The 20452-nt window shown below is 38.4% G+C and overlaps 2 protein-coding genes across 5 annotated transcripts in view; one reads left to right on the top strand and one right to left on the bottom strand.

Moving 5' to 3' along the window:
- PIR (pirin) overlaps positions 1 to 20452 on the top strand; it is a 517051-nt gene that overhangs the window by 358553 nt on the left and 138046 nt on the right. The window lies entirely within an intron of this gene.
- The window catches only part of BMX (BMX non-receptor tyrosine kinase), a 54699-nt gene that overhangs the window by 14615 nt on the left and 19632 nt on the right, over positions 1 to 20452 (bottom strand). For 3 of the 4 annotated variants that reach the window (XM_050777630.1, XM_050777633.1, XM_050777632.1), the window contains exons 7-14: positions 18080 to 18321; positions 15244 to 15321; positions 14517 to 14570; positions 10842 to 10896; positions 9476 to 9555; positions 6539 to 6666; positions 4266 to 4340; positions 3382 to 3553 (exon numbers count right to left, since the gene is read on the bottom strand). In XM_050777630.1, the coding sequence (XP_050633587.1) occupies positions 3382 to 3553; positions 4266 to 4340; positions 6539 to 6666; positions 9476 to 9555; positions 10842 to 10896; positions 14517 to 14570; positions 15244 to 15321; positions 18080 to 18321 (884 nt within the window). The remainder of the gene's footprint in view (positions 1 to 3381; positions 3554 to 4265; positions 4341 to 6538; positions 6667 to 9475; positions 9556 to 10841; positions 10897 to 14516; positions 14571 to 15243; positions 15322 to 18079; positions 18322 to 20452) is intronic. The other variant, XM_050777631.1, reaches the window with a different exon arrangement.

Below are 20452 nucleotides of genomic sequence, written 5' to 3'. Positions count from 1 at the left end.
ATAAACAAACAGTGCATTCGTGTAGTTGTTAATGAGTTTGGAAGTATTAGCCTTGTTGGGGAGATTAGTCTTTTGTCTATAATATGAATTACAAATAATTTTGCCCAGTTTGTCATTTGTCTTTTAGTTTGCATAGGGTTTTTATTTTGTTTTCTTGCCACGTAGAAGTTGATTTTTAAATTTTATTTTTTTTTATTGTACTTTAAGTTCTGGGATACATGTGCAGAGCATGCAGGTTTGTTACATAGGTATACATGTGCCATGGTGGTTTGCTGCACCCATCAGCCCGTCATCTTCATTAGGTATTTCTCCTAATGTTATCTTTCCCCTAGGCCCCCACCCCCCAACAGGCCCCAGTGTGTGATGTCCGCCTCCCTGTGTCCATGTGTTCTCATTGTTCAACTCCCACTTATGAGTGAGAACGAGCGATGTTTGGTTTTCTGTTCCTGTGTTAGTTTGCTGAGAATGGTGGTTTCCAGGTTCATCCATGTCCCTGCAAAGGACATGAACTCATTCTTTTTTAGGGCTGCATAGTATTCCATGGTGTATATGTGCCACATTTTCTTTATTCAGTCTAACATTGATGGACATTTGGGTTGGTTCCAAGTCTTTGCTATTGTGAATAGTACTGCAGTACACATACGTGTGCATGTGTCTTTATAGTAGAATGATTTATAATCCTTTGAATATATACCCAGTAATGGGATTGCTGGGTCAAATGATATTTCTGGTTCTAGATCCTTGAGGAATCACCACACTGTCTTCCACAATGGTTAAACTAATTTACACTCCCACCAACAGTGTAAAAGCGTTCCTATTTCTTCACATCCTCTCCAGCATCTGTTGTTTCCTGACTTTTTAATGATTGCCATTCTAACTGGCGTGAAATGGTATCTCATTGTGGTTTTGATTTGCATTTCTCTAATGATAAGTGATGATGAACTTTTTTCATATGTTTGTTGGCCATATAAATGTCTTCTTTTGAGAAGGGACATTCAGTTTTTACAAGCTCATTAACTTGTTTGTATATGATTAATCTAATTTTAACAATTTACAGGATTCTTCTGTAATGTTCAAATGTGTAAAGAAGTTTAAATTTAACATGTGAAGTCTTAAATATTTTAATAAGAATTTATTAAATTTTAAGTTATTTTCTTCCTTCTTAGTTTAACTATACGGACAATGCTTATCAAGTCACTGAAGGTGATGAACTTGGGAGTATTCATCTTTTAGCAGTTTTGGAGGCTTGCATGGTACTCAACACTGCTCCCTTCAAAGGGAAGGCTTGCGATGGCACAAAGCTCCATCACCCAATAAAGGAATATTCCTTGAACAAATTCAGTCACTGCCCAGGCAGCTCAAGGTGGGGCACTATATTAACTGAAACTCCTCACATGATAGGCTTCAGTTTGACCCCTACATTTGGGATTAGACTTTTTCCCATTGTGGCACAGTTTGACATTTTTCTTTATGATTAGGTGATGTTTTTAAATGACTTCTTGTGTGTTTTTTTATGGATACCAGTTTGGTAATGGTAAAAATATGTTTTAAAGTTATACCAAGACACAGAGGTTACACCATGAGCCTGTAACCATGAGAAAAATCTGGCGAAAAGTTCCTATCTGGCAGAAATCTGTCCTACAAAAGGAGAATATCAAGGGCCCCCTTCCCAGTTTTATGACAGTCCAATCGCTGAGGGCAGAACCAGTTACATAACTGCAGGCACCAATGCAAAATGAAAATGCAGGAATCCTTGTTTAAAAATCACGAAGTATTATTTCAAGATGGTAACAGCAGAGCATTAAACTAAGCACAGGGCCCTTCTAGGTACTGGGGCCCTTGCAACTGTGCAGATCTCATATGCCCATGAAGCCAGTTGGGGTGAAAGGCCTATATTCACATAGCATCTCTGCTTCCAAATAATTGTGCAATTATGGTAAAAGTGATTGTTCTGACTTTCCTGGTTCCTTTGGTCTTCATAAAAGAATGACTAAAGAAACGGACCCGAGAATGTCTGCCTCGCTTTGTATCTCTGCTTTTCCACTTTTACTAGCTTGCTGACTCTGGACAAGTTATTCAACAGTTCTGTGCTTCAGTTTTCTGTAAATCTAAGATAACAATGGTACAACCCTCATAGGTTTCTTATGGGAATTAAGTGAGTTGATATTTATAAAGTGCTTAGAGAAATGCCTGTAAACACTGTACAGTATAACTGTTTAAGTAAAAATTTTAAAAGTGGTCTCAATCTCTAGCAGGTTAGGAATTTTTTTATTTCAACTATTTTTGACCAGAGACCTACCATAACATCATTTTTCATACCATACTGATCGATTCTCTAAAAGTAGAGTGACCAACTGTCCTGGTTTGCCTGTGGCTGAGAGGTTTCCTAGGACACAGGACTTTCAGTGCTAAAACCTCCCAGACCTCGGCAAACCTGAATGGTGGTCACTCTGCAAAGTCTGATTTACTATGTTGACAAGAAGAGGGAGAATTATATATAACTGAAAGAGAGAGGGAGAGAGAGGGATAGAGAGAGAGAGAGAGAGAGAGAGAGAAGACACAGATGGAAAGAGAACACATATGTATTGCCAAGAATTGAAGGCTGTTGTGCTGGGAGCTGAGACACATTAGGAAGAGTATTAGACTGTATTGAAGGTAGCAAGATGGAAAAGGATATTGTTGGTAGAGCATTAGTTTTCAGTACTGCATTAGTTCTGGGTGGTAGCCCCACTCTGTTCTTCATCCCACCGTGCACCTCCCCACAGGGCAAGGAGGCCACAGGGCCAAGGAGGCATGCCTACTCAATTCCTATATATCCCTTTCTCAGCCACCCTTAGAGCACCAGGACTCTGAAATCACACATCCATGTAGTCCTGAGTCCTCTTTCAAGACCTGTGCTGACTCTTCCTTGAGGGGTCTGTCCGCTTAAGGGTAAAGCACGCTACCCCTAGCCAAGATTATTAGCCACTAGATAACTGTTTGTGGGAGACAGAGAGGGAGCTTGTGTGTACTGAATATTCTGTCTGCACATAACTACTGAGGCTCCTTATAGTGCAAGACAGAGTTGGGTGTAGGGGGAGAGGGGCAGGGGTGGAGTCTGGAAGACCATAGGCCAAAGGCTGGTTTCTTTGTAGAGTCTTGGAAATTCTAAATTTGAATATGGCCTTTCAGGTTGTTATGAAGGTATATTTGTCAAAGTAGGAGCATAAGACTGATTTGATTTAACAGTGTGTTAGTCCGATTTATAACTTCTAAATATTTATGTCTATGATACAGTATGTGGACTTTTGCTCTAGGCCTTGCAAAGTTAAGAGCAGGCCTATTAGTGCTAATGCCCTCCCATGATGAGGGCTAAAGAGCCATTCCTTGGGAAAAACTTACGTCATAGTCTGGGCCTCCTGAAAGAATTCATCTTCTGACATGGAGCCCTCCTTGATCATCTTAACAGCAACATCATACTGCCCCTTCCACTTGCCCAGCTGGACCACTCCAAACTGGCCACTTCCCAGCTCCTTCAACAAGGTAATCTCTTCTCTTTTCAGTTCCCAGATTCCTAACAAGGCAAGACAGACATTCTTTAGGATGAGCATAGAAAGCTCTGGGGCTAACAGCTTCCCAAGTGATTTCTTCTTCAATGGGAGTTTCACAGTGACAATATAAACAAGACTTTTTATTTTAAGTTGATAAATTAAAAAAAAAAAAAAACCTTAGTGATGTGGTCTTGTGGCTACTTGACGATGGCACCAGGACAACACTATTCTTGAAGTAGCTACAGTTATTTGACAAGAAGGCTCAGAGCAAAAACAATTTGCCAATCAGAGGCATCTTGGAGAGGCTCAGCATCAAAACGTACTCGATGTCCTTAGGTTGGTAAAACATTGTTAGATTTTTTTAAATAAAAAAATTAAACTGTGATCGGGGTGGATGTGATCGTCCTAAAACATAAGGTTGGATACTAGCTCTGCTGAGTGGGCACAAAATCCAGGAAAAAGAAAGGACAGTGGGGTGCTGGAGGCTAATAATGGGGTCTAATAAGAGAAAACAAATTGATGATCTTTTTGGTGATGCTAGAAGCTTACAGATTTAGGTTGAGAGGACAGATTTTTTTTTTTTTTTAAAAGAAAATCCTTCCTGATACAATCTGAGCAGAGGCCTCCTTCCTGTCTTTCCTCCTTTTTTTTTTTTTTGGTCAGTAAATTAACCATATATTATTCAATCAAAAATGATGGAAAATGGAGTTTAAGAGTCCAGGAATGTTTCCATACCATTTCCCAGGGACACAGAGTCTGGGACCTTGTTGGCCTTTTTTGACACAGGGTGGCGGAGCCGTGTGATCATGCCTGCAATGGAATCAGCATCATATCACATCATTACATCATATCCCATCACATTATGTAACATTGGTTCACAACTAGTCTTTCTCCAAAGTGGCTGAAAAAGCAGAGTTCAGAATGTTGTAATGCAGAGAGAGAATCCATTCATGTTGTAGTTGTGCTTAACTTGACTAATTAGCTCAATGCAAAGCAAAAATTAGATGACTAAAACACTGTATGTGATTTTTTAAAATCCCATAGAAATTAATTGCATGATGGAATCTTTAAAAATTCTCTCCCTTCTTTTTTGCTATGTCTTTACCATCTTATGCTTAAATATGTATACACAAAGCACATACATTTGGCAAAAAATTCAAACAATACAGAAGGATAAAAAATAATAAGCCATCTGAATTTTTAAAAACTGAACCTATTACTAAGTTTCATTAAGTGGTCAAGTCATTTTAATTGTTTATATTTAGTTATGGTAAAACTGGGTTAAAATAATTATAAAATTTAATAGTTGCTTGAAAGAACCCATTACAAATATATGTATACATGTTTTTTGCTTTAAATGTGGAATGCTCTCCAGGTCAAGGGACCTATCACACATGTAGTTTTCCCCACCTTCCTTTTTCTATATATTTGTCTGGTTTTTATACGAGTGGTCTCCAAACTTTTAAAATCCTTCACTTTTACGTTTTTTTCTTGTTTCTCTGCTTGATAAAAATTCTTCACCTTTAATCAGCTAAATTAATTAATTAATTAAAATATAAAAATTAGTACATTTCTATAAAATATATATTTGGTGTGAATTATAAAAATACAATCACAAACAGAAAATGTAAGAGAATGAGATAAAAATCCAAATCTAAATAAACATCTTAATATTTTCTACTGATATCCTGTGAAGTTTCCTGTGCATCCTCTGCAGTGGAATCATTTCACTTAGAGATATCTGTTTGTCCAATATCTTTTCCAAAACGTACTTCTGAGGTACTACAGGTTAAAATAAACAATTGAGGAAATTGGAGCAAAGGAAACACAACAGTAGAAACCAAAATGAAAGCCAGAAGTGAGGCCAATTTACCTACATGCATGCAATCAAGTCATATAAAGTAGTACAAATTTAGTGCTGAGCTTATGGCTTATTTTTACTCACTTGGAAATTCACTCAGCCACTGCTCTTAAGTGGAAATTGGAAATTCACTCAGCCACTGCTCTTAAGTGGAAATTGGAAATTCACTCAGCCACTGCTCTTAAGTGGAAATTGGAAATTCACTCAGCCACTGCTCTTAAGTGGCACTATTCTAGAAAACAGAGGGTATTTCTAGATGTATTTTCATCAGTTGATTAGGCAAAAATTTAGAAGATTAATAACACCCAGTGTTGGTGAGGATGAGAGAAAATGTTGTTAGTAGGATTGTGCATTTCTGAAAAGCAGTTGGCAATCTGTACATTTTAAGTATTCTTAGCCTTTGTCTCAGAAATTCCATTTCTAGGGATTTGGCTATAGAAACCACTCATATAGATGGACAGAGCTATGCATGCAGAATTGTGCACTGAAACTTCCATTATAATGTGAAAATATTGGACATGATCCAACTGCTAATCAACAGAGGGCTAGGTGAATAAATTATGGGGTAACTATGATAGAATTCTACGCAGCTGTTAAATAGACCAAAGTAAACTCTTTGTATTCGCATGGATAAACCTCTAAGACATGTGGAGTAAAGAATGCAAGCTGAGCAATATGTGTAGAATGATCTCATCTCTCTAAAAATGTAATGTATATACATAATATATAATTTCTATTTATATATGTAATGATTAGTAAGGGCTAGTGTCAGCATGCAGAAAACCCTGTCATAATAGACAATTGGTTCATGATCCAATGATATATATGTATATTTCTATAATATTTTAAATTTATAATCCTCTTGCTTCTATACACAGAAAAATCCTACAAATATTTTTATAAAGAGAATTTCTCTTTCTAAGTCACCTAGTTTACTCAATTTCATTTTTTCTGGCATTAAGGAGACAATCACGTTATATTCCTAGGAATGTAAGTTAAAAATTATGATAGGCAAAAGACTTGAGAGGATTTTTTCCTACTTTCACGGTTCCTTATATAATTAAGAATATTAGGAGGGTCAGTATTATCCAAGAAAATTAATATTTAAGAACAAGGGCCCATAAAAGGAAAAACTAAAATAAGTTACCTGCTGAATTGTGTTGGTGATAATGAATAAGCTTTGGAATGGAATCAAAACAGTAGTTTTCTGCCAGGTATAACTTGTTCTCAGCATTTGTATGCACATGGTAATGTTTGACAGTTCCTTTTTTATCACTAATAACAGAGAGAATGTTAGAACGTTTTAAATAAACAATTAAAACTTGATTAAGCAGGGTTAAATAATTATTTTAGATGCATTTGCAAATTTTGGAGAGAGAAGTCAGGGAGGGTTTCTCAGTCTTGGCATCTGGTGTTTTTCTCAGTCTTGACACCTGGTGTAACTATAAAAGTAATTATGGAAGAGAGTTCTTCTCTGAACCCAATGTATCTTTTGGTGCACATATAGAATTCATGTACAGTAAAATTCCAACTTTCCAGGCTTCTCCTCCCTTAGTAAGTGTATAAAACCGGAACCTTTCTTTGATGATCAAGAGGCTTACAGTTCTTCAGGATCATTATTCTGAGCATAAATTATCTTATAGGATAATAACAGAGGTGGAAATGAGGGAGGTAAAGGTGATTAGGCTGTTGGGTATCCTTACCCCAAAACATGGAAGGAGGCTCTTTTGGGGCATGCAGAATGAAGTAGGTGGGGATGTCCTTTAATTCCTCATGTGAACTTGTACCCTCTCCACATAAAACACTTTTTTCTTTTCCTCTGCTTTTATACAATAATGCTGACTTGATGCACGTTGATTTAAGCTAATCAGGAATGATACACCTGTCTTACATTGTAGACAATTACATAGTGGTCAAGAGCCAGGCTTTGATTTTAGTTCTATCACTTACTAGCTACCCTATATGGTTATGCCTGGCATATAAGAAACAGTTAATAAATTGTTGCTGTATAGAAAACTAACACAGGGACAGAAAACCAAATATCACATGTTCTTACTTGTAAGTGGGAGCTAAATGATGAGAACACATGGACACATAGAGGAAAACAGTGGACACTGAGGCCTACTTGAGTGTGGAGGATGGGAGGAGGGAGAGGAGCAGAAAAAATAACTATTGAATACTAGGCTTAGTACCTGGGGGATGAAATAATCTCTACAAGAAAGCCCCATGACAAGAGTTTACCTTTATAACAAACCTGCACATGTACCCACCAACTTAAAATAAAAGCTAAAAAAATTTAAAAATTGTTGCTGTAACATCAACCGAGTAAAAATTGCAAGTGCTAAAGGAGAAAGGGTTCTTCTCTTTGCTGCAAATGTTTAATCAGCTTTTGGTGTCAGCATACAATTCACTGAAGGCCATTGATGAGGTTTCATAAAAGAGGGCTTCTGTATTCATTTGATTCTTTATCTATTTGCTGATTTATCTACCTGGCTACCTTAAAAAATGAATCTGGAGTCAAGAAACTCGACTAGGAGGACATCTGATACCAGGTTTGGCTGAAACTGCAGGGCCAGAGGACCACAAAGCTTTTGATACTCAGTCAACAAAGTCTTCTCCTGATTCTTACTGGGTTGGCTTTAGCCAGCATCCAGGTGTTACCATGTGAAAAATAATATATGAGATACACTGGGGACGTGGATTCTGGCATTGGAAAGTGCTGTGGGACAATTCAGGGTACATCCTATTATCTCAAGTGTAGGTAGGCACTCTGTAAAAAATTTCAAAATAAAAAATGTTTTTATTACTTAATTATTATAAATATACATATATGCACTGTGGGGTAGGGCACATGAAGAAGGCACCGAGGCAGACGATCATTCAATATAGCTGCTAAAAAAGAGTCGCACACATAGAAATTTTTTAAAAAAGATCCTAATCAGTATTTGACCAGATTCTCATTCCAAAACATTGGGGGTTCAGTGTAAACACAGAGGTGTAGATGAAGGAATATGACTTGGCTATTGGAAGCCCAGCTTCAACTAGTCACTTATTAGCTCCAGGTAGGTCTTCATAAGCTCTTTTTGAACCTCAATCCTCTCATCTGCAATATGGTGTAAATAAAAACAGCTTTCCCATTTGCTTTGGAGGATGATCAGAAGGAAAAAAAGAGCTAACTACCAATAAGAAAGTGGCTTGTAAAACTCTGGAGAAGGATTCTGATGATGATTTGCATGAGATGACTATGGGGTGTCTTTTATGCCCAAGTGTTAGGGTACAGGGAGTGCAGCAGGTAGAACTACTCTTCCCCAGCAGCAACAACCACAATAATAGTAATTACTGTTAGTTTATTAAGTGCTTACTATGTGTCAGGCACTGTTCTGGATATAACATATGAATTAACTCACTCCACTCATGGAACGTAACAATCATTATGTTCCCCTTTCAAATGAAGAAGTTGAGGCACAGAGGCTGAGAAACTTGCTCGATGTCACAAAGCCCTGAAATAGTAGAGCCAGGATTTGGATCTAGAAATTTGGCCTCAAACAAGAACTTTTAGTCACACAAAGAGGACAGAGCCCTGGAAGGAAGCTGTTTAGAGAACACAGCGGCACTGAGTCAACCTTCTTTCTGCTAACTCCGAACCCAGTGGAAGGACTTACTAAGAACTGGACACTGGAATAGGCACCTTTGCTCAGCAGGTGGCTAGGGCTGAGAGTATAGAGGCTCCACTGCTATTTTTTTTTTCTTTCTAGGCTTAGACCTAAATGAAAGGGAATCACCCAGGAGTCTCTTAATAAACATTTACTGAGGCATGCTGTGCTCTGGGCACTCTGTTACTGCCTAGGGTGGGGCAGGAGAGGATTAGCCAGAGAATGGCCTCTTGAAAGTAGTGGGGCAAGGATGGTGGGGCAGTGGGGTGAGGGTGGTGGAGGCAACTACAAATGGTCACATTCAACAGAAATACTTTGATTTAAAATTCCAGAGTTTAAAGATGATGTCTTATCCCAAAATGTGACTGTGACCAGCATATTCAAAGAATATACGCAGAAAGGTAAAAGAAATAAATCCTTATCATACTTACTTCACAGCCTTACTAAATAAGGACACTGTGTACATTCCCACTTGGCTCGAATTTCTAACCATAAATGCTCCTTCTTTTCCCTAAAAAGGAAGGAAAATATAGAAGGAACAGAAAATATTTTCATTATTCTCGAAAATGATTTTGCATGGTAGGTAGTTGGAAAATAAATCTTTTTGATTGACTTTATATGTCACAAAGGTACAGGTTTCTCACTCAATCTCTTTACAGATCTTCCCTATGTGTGTGAACACTTCCTCTCCAATTAATGTTTAACGCTATAACATACTTTTCTCGGTGTTGTGCTTATGTAAGCCTAATGTTTTCATCTTTAAGAAATGCAATTTCGAACCATGTATCACCGTATCATGCCCTTGGAAGGTTTTAGAAAACCAAACATCCAGAATAAATCAGTTGTTAAAGTTCTACACTCAAGCTGTCTTTCTCAATGACTTGTGCTAATACTAAGCGATGAAGGTTCAGAAAGAGCAGATTATAAACTATGAATGTGACAAAACACCACATGAAGTCATTACATTCTCACTAGCACCCCTCAAAGAAATAAGTGTAGTGTTTAGTGTTTTTATCAGGTTAAACTATATCGAAGTGTCATTTTTAGAAATCAAAAGAGTTTGCTACTGGCATTCCATACTAATTAGTAATAAAGTCAGATAAACATATACTGTATCACATCTGCTATACTCTGGTCTAGGTGCTAATGAGCAGTGACAGAGCTCAGGTTAATGGCTACATTGACAGCCTCCAATAAATCATTTCTTTTATTCATGCTCTGAGCAGTCCCTTCCCATACTGACTCTAGGCTGAGTCATGTGACTTGCTATGACCAACGGGACCTTAGCAAACACAACGAAAGCAGAGACTTGAAAAGTGCTTGCACCGTGGGGCTCGTCCTCTTCAACCACTGCCTTGAGATCACCATGCTGTGAGGAGGCCCAAGAAAGGCACATGGAGAGGCTGCTTGGGGAAGAACTGTGGAACTCCACTTGACTGCCTCAGCTAAACCCAAGCCCCCAGTCAACTCACCACCCAAATGCAGCCACAGGTGTGCCCCTAAGCAAAACCTGCCTAAGAACTGCTGGCCCAGCTGACTCACAGAATCACGAGATATCATAAATCCCGCTGCTTCAAGCCACTAAATTTAGGAGTGGTTTATTATGCAGCAATAAATAATGGACACAGAAGTAGTGGCTAGACATGAAGAGTCGGGCAACCCACAGACTGGACAAGCAACACTACAATGACTTGACTATATAATTAGCAGCAAGGTTTCTATGAGAAATGCATCAGCCTCTGGACCCCAAAATACAAAGAGATTCTGTGAGGCTGTTTTAAAGACAAGACTATTTACCTTTTGTCTGAGTAACTGTTCAGATTGTGATCTGGAGATGTTACCAGCAAACCAGCTGCAAAAGGAAAAAAATTTATATGTGAGAATCAATAAGTTTTAGATTGTATAGCTTGACACTCAACTTTCTAATCTGTAAAATGAGGCATTGGCTTACCTCAGGGGTTTCCAAGCCTAACTGCTCAAGAGAATCATTTGAGGAGCTTTTCAAACCTACAGATGCTTAAGTCCCCATTACCAAATTCTGATGTTGGGGTGGGGTCTGCACATCTAATTTTTAAATGGGCTGGCATTTAGGAATCTTTGGTTTTCTTCTGGGTGACTTCTAAGTTTTCCTACATTTTACCATTTTGAGTAAGGGTTAGAGATTAGACCTATGAAGAATATTCCAAGAGGAAAGTCAGGGCTGCCAAGGATGAAAGCCCTTATCTTCCAGTCATATAATTTCCTTGTAATAATATGATGATAACATCTATTTTCAGATCAAATGCTTTTACTTTATATGTGGAGCTCAACAGGCCAAGAGCTGTTTCTCATGTGAGGGCAACAATGTCTGTGGCCTTTGGGTTTTAGACAGAATGTCCTACTTAGGAAATGAGTAAAAGTAGGGCACGGGGTGGGATGTAGCATGGGTTTGGGTGAGTGGGAGGACCGACTGGCTAGAAGATAACATTTGCAGAGGAAAGAAGTACAAGAGGAGGGTGAGGGCAGAAGGGAGGAGTTGTAGGAGAAATTCAATGTAGAAGGTATCTCAGAACTTGGCAGGAATAGATAGGAAGTGATTCTCTGTATAATCTCTGTATGAGTTTTGGGAAGGGTTGTAAGCTGGTGGACAGTTCAATAAAATAGAAAGAGCCTTAGGCCACCCAGCTTGGAGGTCTGGGTTCTAGGCATAACTTCCCTATGTGTAACTGTATAACTTTGAACAAGCCACTTGGCCTTGTTTGACCTTGGACTTCCCTACCCGTAAAAGTAGGGAGAGGGTTGATCTTGATAAGTCTGAAAGTCTCTTTCAACTCTACCATTATGGATACTGTATAACTAATACTTGAAATATTAACTGATAGGTTTTCTTATTAGTCAACATTTTAAGGTAATACTAGCTAATCAAAAGGCCCTTCAGGAGCTATGATACAAGATATATACCTACAGGGGAATAGAAGGAAGAAAATCAGGAATCAGGAGAGAGACCTGGAGAGGCAAGGTGATATAACCTATATACCCTATACATTATACCCCCCCCACACATACAAACGTTGCCTGTGTCATAATTTTGCTGAGGCCTGCCTCTTATTGTTTTAAATAATATTTTAGTATTTCAATGACAGAGCAGCAGAGTCCTAGGCATAAGGTGGTTTTTTGTTGTTGTTGTTTTGTTTTTTTGTTTTGACAGGATCTCACTCTGTCATATAGGCTGGAATGCAGTGGCATGATCTCGGCTCATTACAGCTTTGACCTCCTGGGCTCAAGTGATCCTCGCACCTCAGCCTCCCAAGTAGTTGGGACTACAGGCATGGGCAACCACACCTGGCTAATTTTTGTATTTTTGTAGAGACAAAGTTTTGTCATGTTGCCTCGGCTGGTATCAAACTTCTGAGCTCAAGCGATCTACCTAGCTCGGCCTCTCAAAGTGCTGGGATTATGGGTATGTGCCACTGTGCCTGGCCTGGCCTAGTCTAGTTCATTAACACATGATTTTCTATCTAAATCTCAGTGCTTAGTGCTTCTGCCTTTAATGGAATTGACTGGAATTGCTCATGAAATTATGGCCATAAAACAAAAACTCCCATGACACCAATAGAATAGGAAGCTGGGAGAGCATCAAGCACAATGTGAGGTGACTGAGTCCCAGATCCTATAGCCCTATAATCCCGAGCTCCCTTTGGTATCTTTTTGATTTTAAGAGGACAAGTCTTCCCTGAGAATTTCCTCAATGTCTGTCTCTCACACACCACTTGCATTCAGAAAAGATGGGAATAGAGACTGTCTAAATGGTCATATCTGGCTTACCCAATCAGAGAAAGATTTCCAACTTATTTAAATGCTAAAGACTACAATCCACAATTAGAGGTTCACTCCCATTGGTTTAAGTCTTTGTGTTTCATTAAAGTGCAATTATCTTTGGAAATGACCATGGGTTGGTCATTCTCAGTCTTTTATGCCTTAGTATGAATTATTCCGTCAATGCTTTCCTGAGAATAGATGTTAGGGAAGAAAGTAAAGCCGAAAGAGAGCTAGAAAGTGGTAAAGAGACCATGCCACAAAGAGGTGAAGGGTACAGCACATCTTCCCCAATGCAACAGGTATGGCTAGGGCCAGGCTGGGTTAGAGATGAGAGGAGGAGTGAAAACAGTAGCACGTACTTTGGAAAAGTTCCTGTTTCACACGTAACCAATAAATCAATAATACAACACTTGTACAAAAACAGAACTGGAAATACGCATAATCCTAGTGTCCAAGTGAATTCTGTGCCATTTGGTATCAAGTGTCTGAGAAATGCAATATGCTGTATTATTCCCACCTCTTCTTAACACTAATCTTTACATCTAGGAGACAATTATTTGTCCCTATTTGTAGAATGATGGACCTTTAGATTTTGGAAGGAAACTTAGGCCAACCTCCTCAGTATATTTGGGGTGACCACACATTCTTATTTGCCCAGAAGTCCAATTTATGCTTGATGTCCAGGTGTAATTTTTATTTTAATTTTTGTGAGTACACAGCAGGTATATATATTTATGGGGAAATGAGATGTTTTGATACAGGCATGCAATGTGTAACAATCACATCATGGATTATGGGGTATCCATCCTTTCAGTCGTTTATCCTTTGAGTTACAAACAATTAATTATATTCTTTAAGCTATTTTAAGTGTATAATTAGCTGGGTGTGGTGGCTCACACCTGTAATCCCAGCACTTTGGGAGGCCAAGGCGGTTGGATCACCTGAGGTCAGGAGTTCAAGACCAGCCTGGCGAACATGGCAAAACCCTGTCTGTACTAAAAATACAAAAATTAGCTGGGCGTGGTGGCAGGCGCCTGTAATCTTAGTTACTCGGGAGACTGAGGCAGGAGAATTGCTTGAACTTAGGTGGTGGAGGTTGCAATGAGCTGAGATCGTGCCATTGCACTCCAGCCTGGGCAACAAGAGCAAAACTCTGTCTTAAAAAAAAAAAAAAAAAAAAAAAAAAAAAAAAAAAAACCAAGGTCACCCTAAGAATAGAGATTTGTTGACATAAATATTGCCATGTTCAAGGTGTACCCTGTAAAATTACTGCATCATTAATAACTTCTCCAAAAATATTACTCAATGTTAGTAAGAGCTTTCAAACATCACCTTAATTAGAGGTCTCCAGGAAAGAAATAACGAGCAGAAACATTATATGCTACATCTACAAAGACAAAGTAAAATGAAGGTGATGCTGGACGTATGATAAATCCAATGAGTATTTGCAGCCAATTTAGATAATCCAGTTTTGGGGAAAATACTTTCATTGGTAACAACCCAGCTCATTGTCACCTGTCACCTAGAAAAATGACCCAGAACCTTACATGAGTTTGCCCATGTAAATACAGCCTCCTGAGACAGTCTCAGTCATCTGTTTTCATGTCTTTGAGGAAAAGAGTAGAAGTATCTATGTCTAGTTTTAGAAGAACCCATAAGACTTTCAATACTCACTCATAATCATCCAGGTTTGCCTCTTCTTCAGATGAACTTGACTCAGGGAATCCCCTTAAGAAAAGATGAGAAAAACGTAAGTGCAAAAAAGCACCAAGAAATAATCCAAGTGCCTAGCCATGCAATATCAAATCCCACCCTGATTTTATCCACCTAACATTTAGATTGTTAGGTTTCTCCTTCTGCACCTGGGAAGGTATCAACACAGCAACAGTAAAGATAGAGTCACTCAAAAGTTGGGCTTATGCCAAGTTTTGATGAAAGAATGGTTCCTTGATACAGGAGATCCCCGGGAAGCCCCCAGAGGAACTTGTATTTTTTTGACTTTTTCCAAAGAGTGGGTTCATGAAATAGATGAAGACTCCTTCAGAGATGGGTGTAGTATAAAGTTAAAAAAAAATTGGGTTGTGTATATAGCTATTCTTATGGAAGAGTTATTCAATTCTAGGTTGCGTTTCTTCCCTCTAGAGATGCCTAGGTCAGGTATACTAATGTCCGTGCTACTACTGGTGTATGTCATGGATGCTGGCTAGGAAAAGTCAGTGCAAGAAAAACTAGAACCCAAAAGTCATCCATTCAGGGTCTAGAGAGGCAAACTACATAGACTTTTTTGCTTTATATTTACCTTAAGTACAAAGCCTAGCTGCAAAATCATTGCAAGTTTGTTAAGTTTTCCTGAAAATGGAAGCATATTCTGGATGTAGAGGAATATCTGAATTTGATTTACCATGAAATCTTTGTGGTGGTGTGATTTACATTTCTTTCTTTTTGGTTACTACTTGCAACATCTTCACTGCTGCTGCTACTGCAAAAAAGAGACATTTTGTAAGTTTATAAACATATGTCTACTTATAAATTTTAAATGACAGAAGTAATTTTGTTCATATATGTTTTAGCTTTATTTGACATTTTGACCCACACATTTCACTTGTTTGGGAAATTTAAGCTAATGAGTTACTTTCACATTTTGATTCTTTCAGGCATTCCAATAAAAGCAGTAGTTTGGCAACATTCCTAAACAAAAGAAAATTGTTAATAATGGCTCATAATGACCCCAAACAATGGAAAATCTAGATTAATAAATCATCTTGATTGGATTTGCCCTGATTTTCTTATAGATATGCAAGCATTCTGTCACTTATATATTTTAAAATAATTTATTTTCCTCTTTGCTAATGTGACTACAATTAAAATTCTTGAAAATGCTGATCTTTTTACTCCTTCTGGACACAGATGGATAAGCAGGATTTTCATCATCCTCTGCCATAGATCATTTTATCTCTTTTATTTGGAGTATTAAGCAGAGCATGAAGAAGTGCCTACCTCTCAGAGTCTAAAGGCTGTTTTATCTGGAATGTAGGACCTATTTCCTGTTTGCCTTCATAGTCCAGACTTTTTTTCAAAACCACAGTTCATAGAAACAAGCTTCCTTAGCAAGGAAATGCTCCCCTGGCTCTATTTCAAGGAATGCCTAGATAAAGCCCTTAAACTCTAAAATGCCAAAGCTTCCCAAAGAGCCTTGCCCACTAGAATAGCTTTTATTTAGCCTTGTTTCTAAAAACACTTAGAGAATGTCCATCAATAGTGCATCACTTAGGTTTACCCAATAGCTATATAGTGAGTACTTTACAGACATTAAAAATAATCAGGTAATTTGCACAACAATGTAAATGTACTAAACACTACTGAACTGTATGCTCAAAAATAAGATGGTAAACTTTATGCTATGTATATTTTACCAAAATTAAATGAAAATGAAATTTTAAAAGTCAGGTGTATCCTCACGTATTCAAATAGGAAAAATGCTGAAGATGTCAAGTGAAAAGAACAAATGGCAAAGACTGTATCATGAGAACTTACTTGCTTTTTATGCACATGGCCACATGGGCATAGAAAACATTTTAGGGGAATGCAAATGGAATATTCTGCAATATTTGAATGATTTAATAGGAGCATAGATTATCTTACTAAACAGAAAACAGATTAAAAAGCAGCTCAGGGGAAGATTATAAGAATGACAGAAAGTTGATAAAAAGTATTATCCCATATATGAGCTGAGAATCATGGCTGCACTTTAAAAAGTCAAGCTCCATGAAGGCCTTTTAGCAATTATTATAATTCACTCTCAGATGCAATGCTGCTCATGCTAAGAGAGAATCAATCCTTTGTTAAAATAACTAGATTCCTGAAGTTCTAGGGAAAATCCACAGTTGGGACCAAACCTAAGGAGGTGCAAATCTAGGGGAGTGTCAAAAACTCAATAATCAAGATAAATAATATTTTAATGAACAAAATATTGACATTTTAAATAAAGGTTGGATCCAGCAATTTATGAGTTGGTAGCTGGGCAGCAACCCCATGTGAATCAACAGTTCTTCCTGGTTATTTGAAAACAGGTCAGTCAGTTTCACCTCACACCTCTCTCAGTGAATCACTGGAGTTTCTGTCAGGAAGGGGACCTGGAACACCATTAACACGACTTCCACTCTCCTTGCATCTGGGTTTACTGATCCTCTCCTTCCACAAGAACGGTGGGCTACAGGCACACAAATGTAATCCCATCCCTTGGGCACCAGGATTAATACACTAGGATTCTAGTTCCACTTTGGAATGAAAGGGACCATGGCTTATTATACTGAAAAAAAATCAAGAAGAATACACTTACATTATTTCAAATTCCATATGGCCCTGTATTATTGAAACTTTGAGTAATTGGCTTTAGGCAAAAATGATGAGGATGGAAAGAACAAAGGAATAAAAGGACACAGGAAAAATAACTATGAAAAGAGATACATGGTGAGTGAGAGAGATGATCTGTATCCATTGTGGGGAAAGGCAGACATGACTTCCCTGCAGGGATGCTGATAACCGAGTGAGAAGATGGCAGAGAGTAGACAATGTGATAGGAAGGAGGTCTGAGACAGGAAATAAGGAAGGGAAGTCACTTGACCCTTTCCATATGGTCATCTTGCAATTCAGTTCAGCATTTATTTGGCATCGAGTGTAGGGCAAATTCGGTGCCAGACCAAGAGATATATACATACACGATTTACATGTTGCCTTCAAGGAATTTTCAATTCTGGCTTTAGATAGAATCTTTAGGCTAAAAACTGTGAGAAGACTAATCAGGTCAGGAGAGGCGAGGTTGTACATTCCAAGAAGGCAAGCCATGGCCTTGCTTGAAATGCTATTTGCCATCTGGCTAGTGACACTGAAGCACATTGCAGAAGTAAGCCCATCCTAAGCTCTTTCATATAAAGGATAGATTTCAAAGATTCTGTATTCTGGAATGTGGAGATATTTGCGGGGAGAAGGAGGAGAAAGGGAAGGGAATACAATGATCATGCATTATTGAGATCATTAGATTGGATAATCTAAATGGAAAATTTATGCTTCTCAGCCCCAGTGGGGCCACTGCTTCCCCAGGCTTCTGGCTCAAGCACTGAACATTTTCTGAGAGGACAGCCTAAGGCCTGGATTAACAGCTTTGAGGCTGAGGTTCAGGGTAGTGGGGTAGTGTTTACTCTACATGCTGGGCAGCTGGTCTGAAAGCTGGGGATTACCTTTTCAGTTTTCTTTCTTGCCCCCAGTCAGGGTAGTCTTCTTTTGGAATATACTGCATGTTGAAGTTTGGCTGGGAGCCATAGATTTTCTTTGAGTTGCTGTCATATTGGGCTACAGTGGTACTTGAAGATGGTGGCTGGAAGCCATAGTTTTTCATTGATTCGTTGTCGTATTGGGCTAGAGTGGTACTTGAAGATGGTGCATCCATTTTGAGAACAGGAACTGCCCGAGGTATCTTCAGCTTTGGAAGGGAAGAGATTTTAACACATCACAGTGAGGCACAGATTCAGGTACCGGGAACTGACAATTAAGTATATCAGTTCTTGAAAGAAAGAGAAAGGAAAGAGGGAAGGGAGGGAGGAAGGGAGGGAGGAAGGGAGGAAGGAAAGAGGCAAGGAAAGAAGAAAGGTATGAGCAAGGATATGGAGCAACTGGAACTCATACTTTTGCTGGTTGGAGTATGAAGTGGTACAACAACATTGGAAATTTGTTTGCAGAATCTAGTAAATCTGGATGTGCATCTGGTCATACCCTATGACTCATAAATTATATGTATATATACCCAACAGTGAAACCAAAAGACCTGTAAAAGAATGTTCATAGCAGATTTTAATTAGATAAAAACTAGAAACTGCCTACATGCCCATCAAGAGAATAAAATAATAAACATGTTGTGGTTGTTGAAGGCTGAATGATGGTCTCCCGAACATGTTCATGTCCTAATTCCCAGAATCCGTGAATAGCTTACATGGTAAAAGGGACTTTGCAGCAGATTGTAATTAAGTTAAGGATTTTGAGATGGGGTGACTATTCTGGATTTTGTGGGGGTGGGCTTGATGTGGTCAAAAGGGCCCTTATAAAAGGGAGATAAGGTGGTCAGAGATTAGAGAGCTGTGAGGATGGAAGCAGAGATTAGACAGCAGAGGAGCTGCGACCTTCTGGTTCCGCAGACGGGGGAAGGAGCCAGAAACCAGTGAATGTAAATACCCCTTAGGAACTGGAAAATGCAAAGAAACAGATTTTTCCCTAAAGCTTCCAGAGGAAACACAGCTGTGCAGATCCATTTTAGACATAAGATCTTCCAAACTATAAGAGAATAAATGTTTGTTGCTTTAAGCCACTAAATTTGTGTGGTAATTTGTTAGAACAGTAATAAGAAACCAAAACAGTTGTATATTCACACAACTGAATTCTATACAATGATGACAGTAAACTACAATCACATACTAAAAAAAAGGCAAATCTCATAAATTAAAGAAAAGAAGACACACAATAAATGACTATACACTTTATAATTCCATTCATATAAAAGTCAAAATCAGGCAAACAATCTATGATGTTATAAATCAGGTTAGCAACTACTTTTGGAGGGTAGTAATGACTGAAAGGGAACATCAGGGTGTCCCTGGGGTTCTGTGATGTTGTGTTTATTTATCTGAGGGTGGATTATAGAGAAGTGTTCAGTTTGTGAAAATTCATCAAGCTGAACACTTAGGATTTGTGTGCTTTTCTATGTTCATGTTATACTTCAGTTAAAAATTCACAGTGTGTGTGTGTGTGTGTGTGTGTGTGTGTCTGTGCGTGTGTGACAGACAGAGATGCATTTAACATTTTTGTCATGCTGTATTTTACTTTTTCAGAAATTTCATTTACTTGGAGTTAAGGCTTTGACATTCTAGAAATTTTAATTATGCAGCACAGTGTTATTTATGAGCTGTGAAGTGGGCTATCTCCAAAGAAAAATGCACTGGGAAGTTCCTTAAATGGAAATCATTTAAGGAAATCTCTTAGAACAGAACAGCTAGAGAGCTGATTTTTATTTCCTCCATTCAGAAAATAAGCCCTCTACTGAACACTCTGGTAAAAAACAAAACAAAGAAAAACATACTTTACATGATACCCTCTGATCCATGGTTCATCTGGGAAGCTTATAATCAATACAGGCTTATGAACCCTTAGCCACTGATTTGCCTAACTGATAATTTTCAGTACATTGGCCAAAAAATTCCCTGCTGGAGACTAGATGCAATGGTTTCTGGCTCTTAAATTATCTTCTGCTCTTAGAGTTGTCAAAACAAACTTTATTGGTAATTCATCCTTTTTAAAGTGCAGAATTCAGTGACTTCTGTAAATTTATCAACTTGTGTAACCATCACCACAACCCAGTCTTTCCATCACTCCAGTAAGATCCCTCATACCTATTTGCAGTCAATTTCCATCCCTACTCTGGTCCCAGGCAACCACTGATCACCCTTTGTTTTTATAGATTTGCCTAATCTGGGCGTTTCTCCTAGGTGTTTTAGAGGGCCATACTTTTCAAGCTTCAGGACTGAAACATATTTTCAAACCCAAACAGCAATGTTGCTAATAAC

The sequence above is a fragment of the Macaca thibetana genome, chromosome X, assembly GCF_024542745.1.
Source record: "Macaca thibetana thibetana isolate TM-01 chromosome X, ASM2454274v1, whole genome shotgun sequence".
In the NCBI taxonomy this organism is placed as follows: Eukaryota; Metazoa; Chordata; class Mammalia; order Primates; family Cercopithecidae; genus Macaca; species Macaca thibetana.
This window is presented reverse-complemented; position numbering and strand designations above follow the sequence as displayed.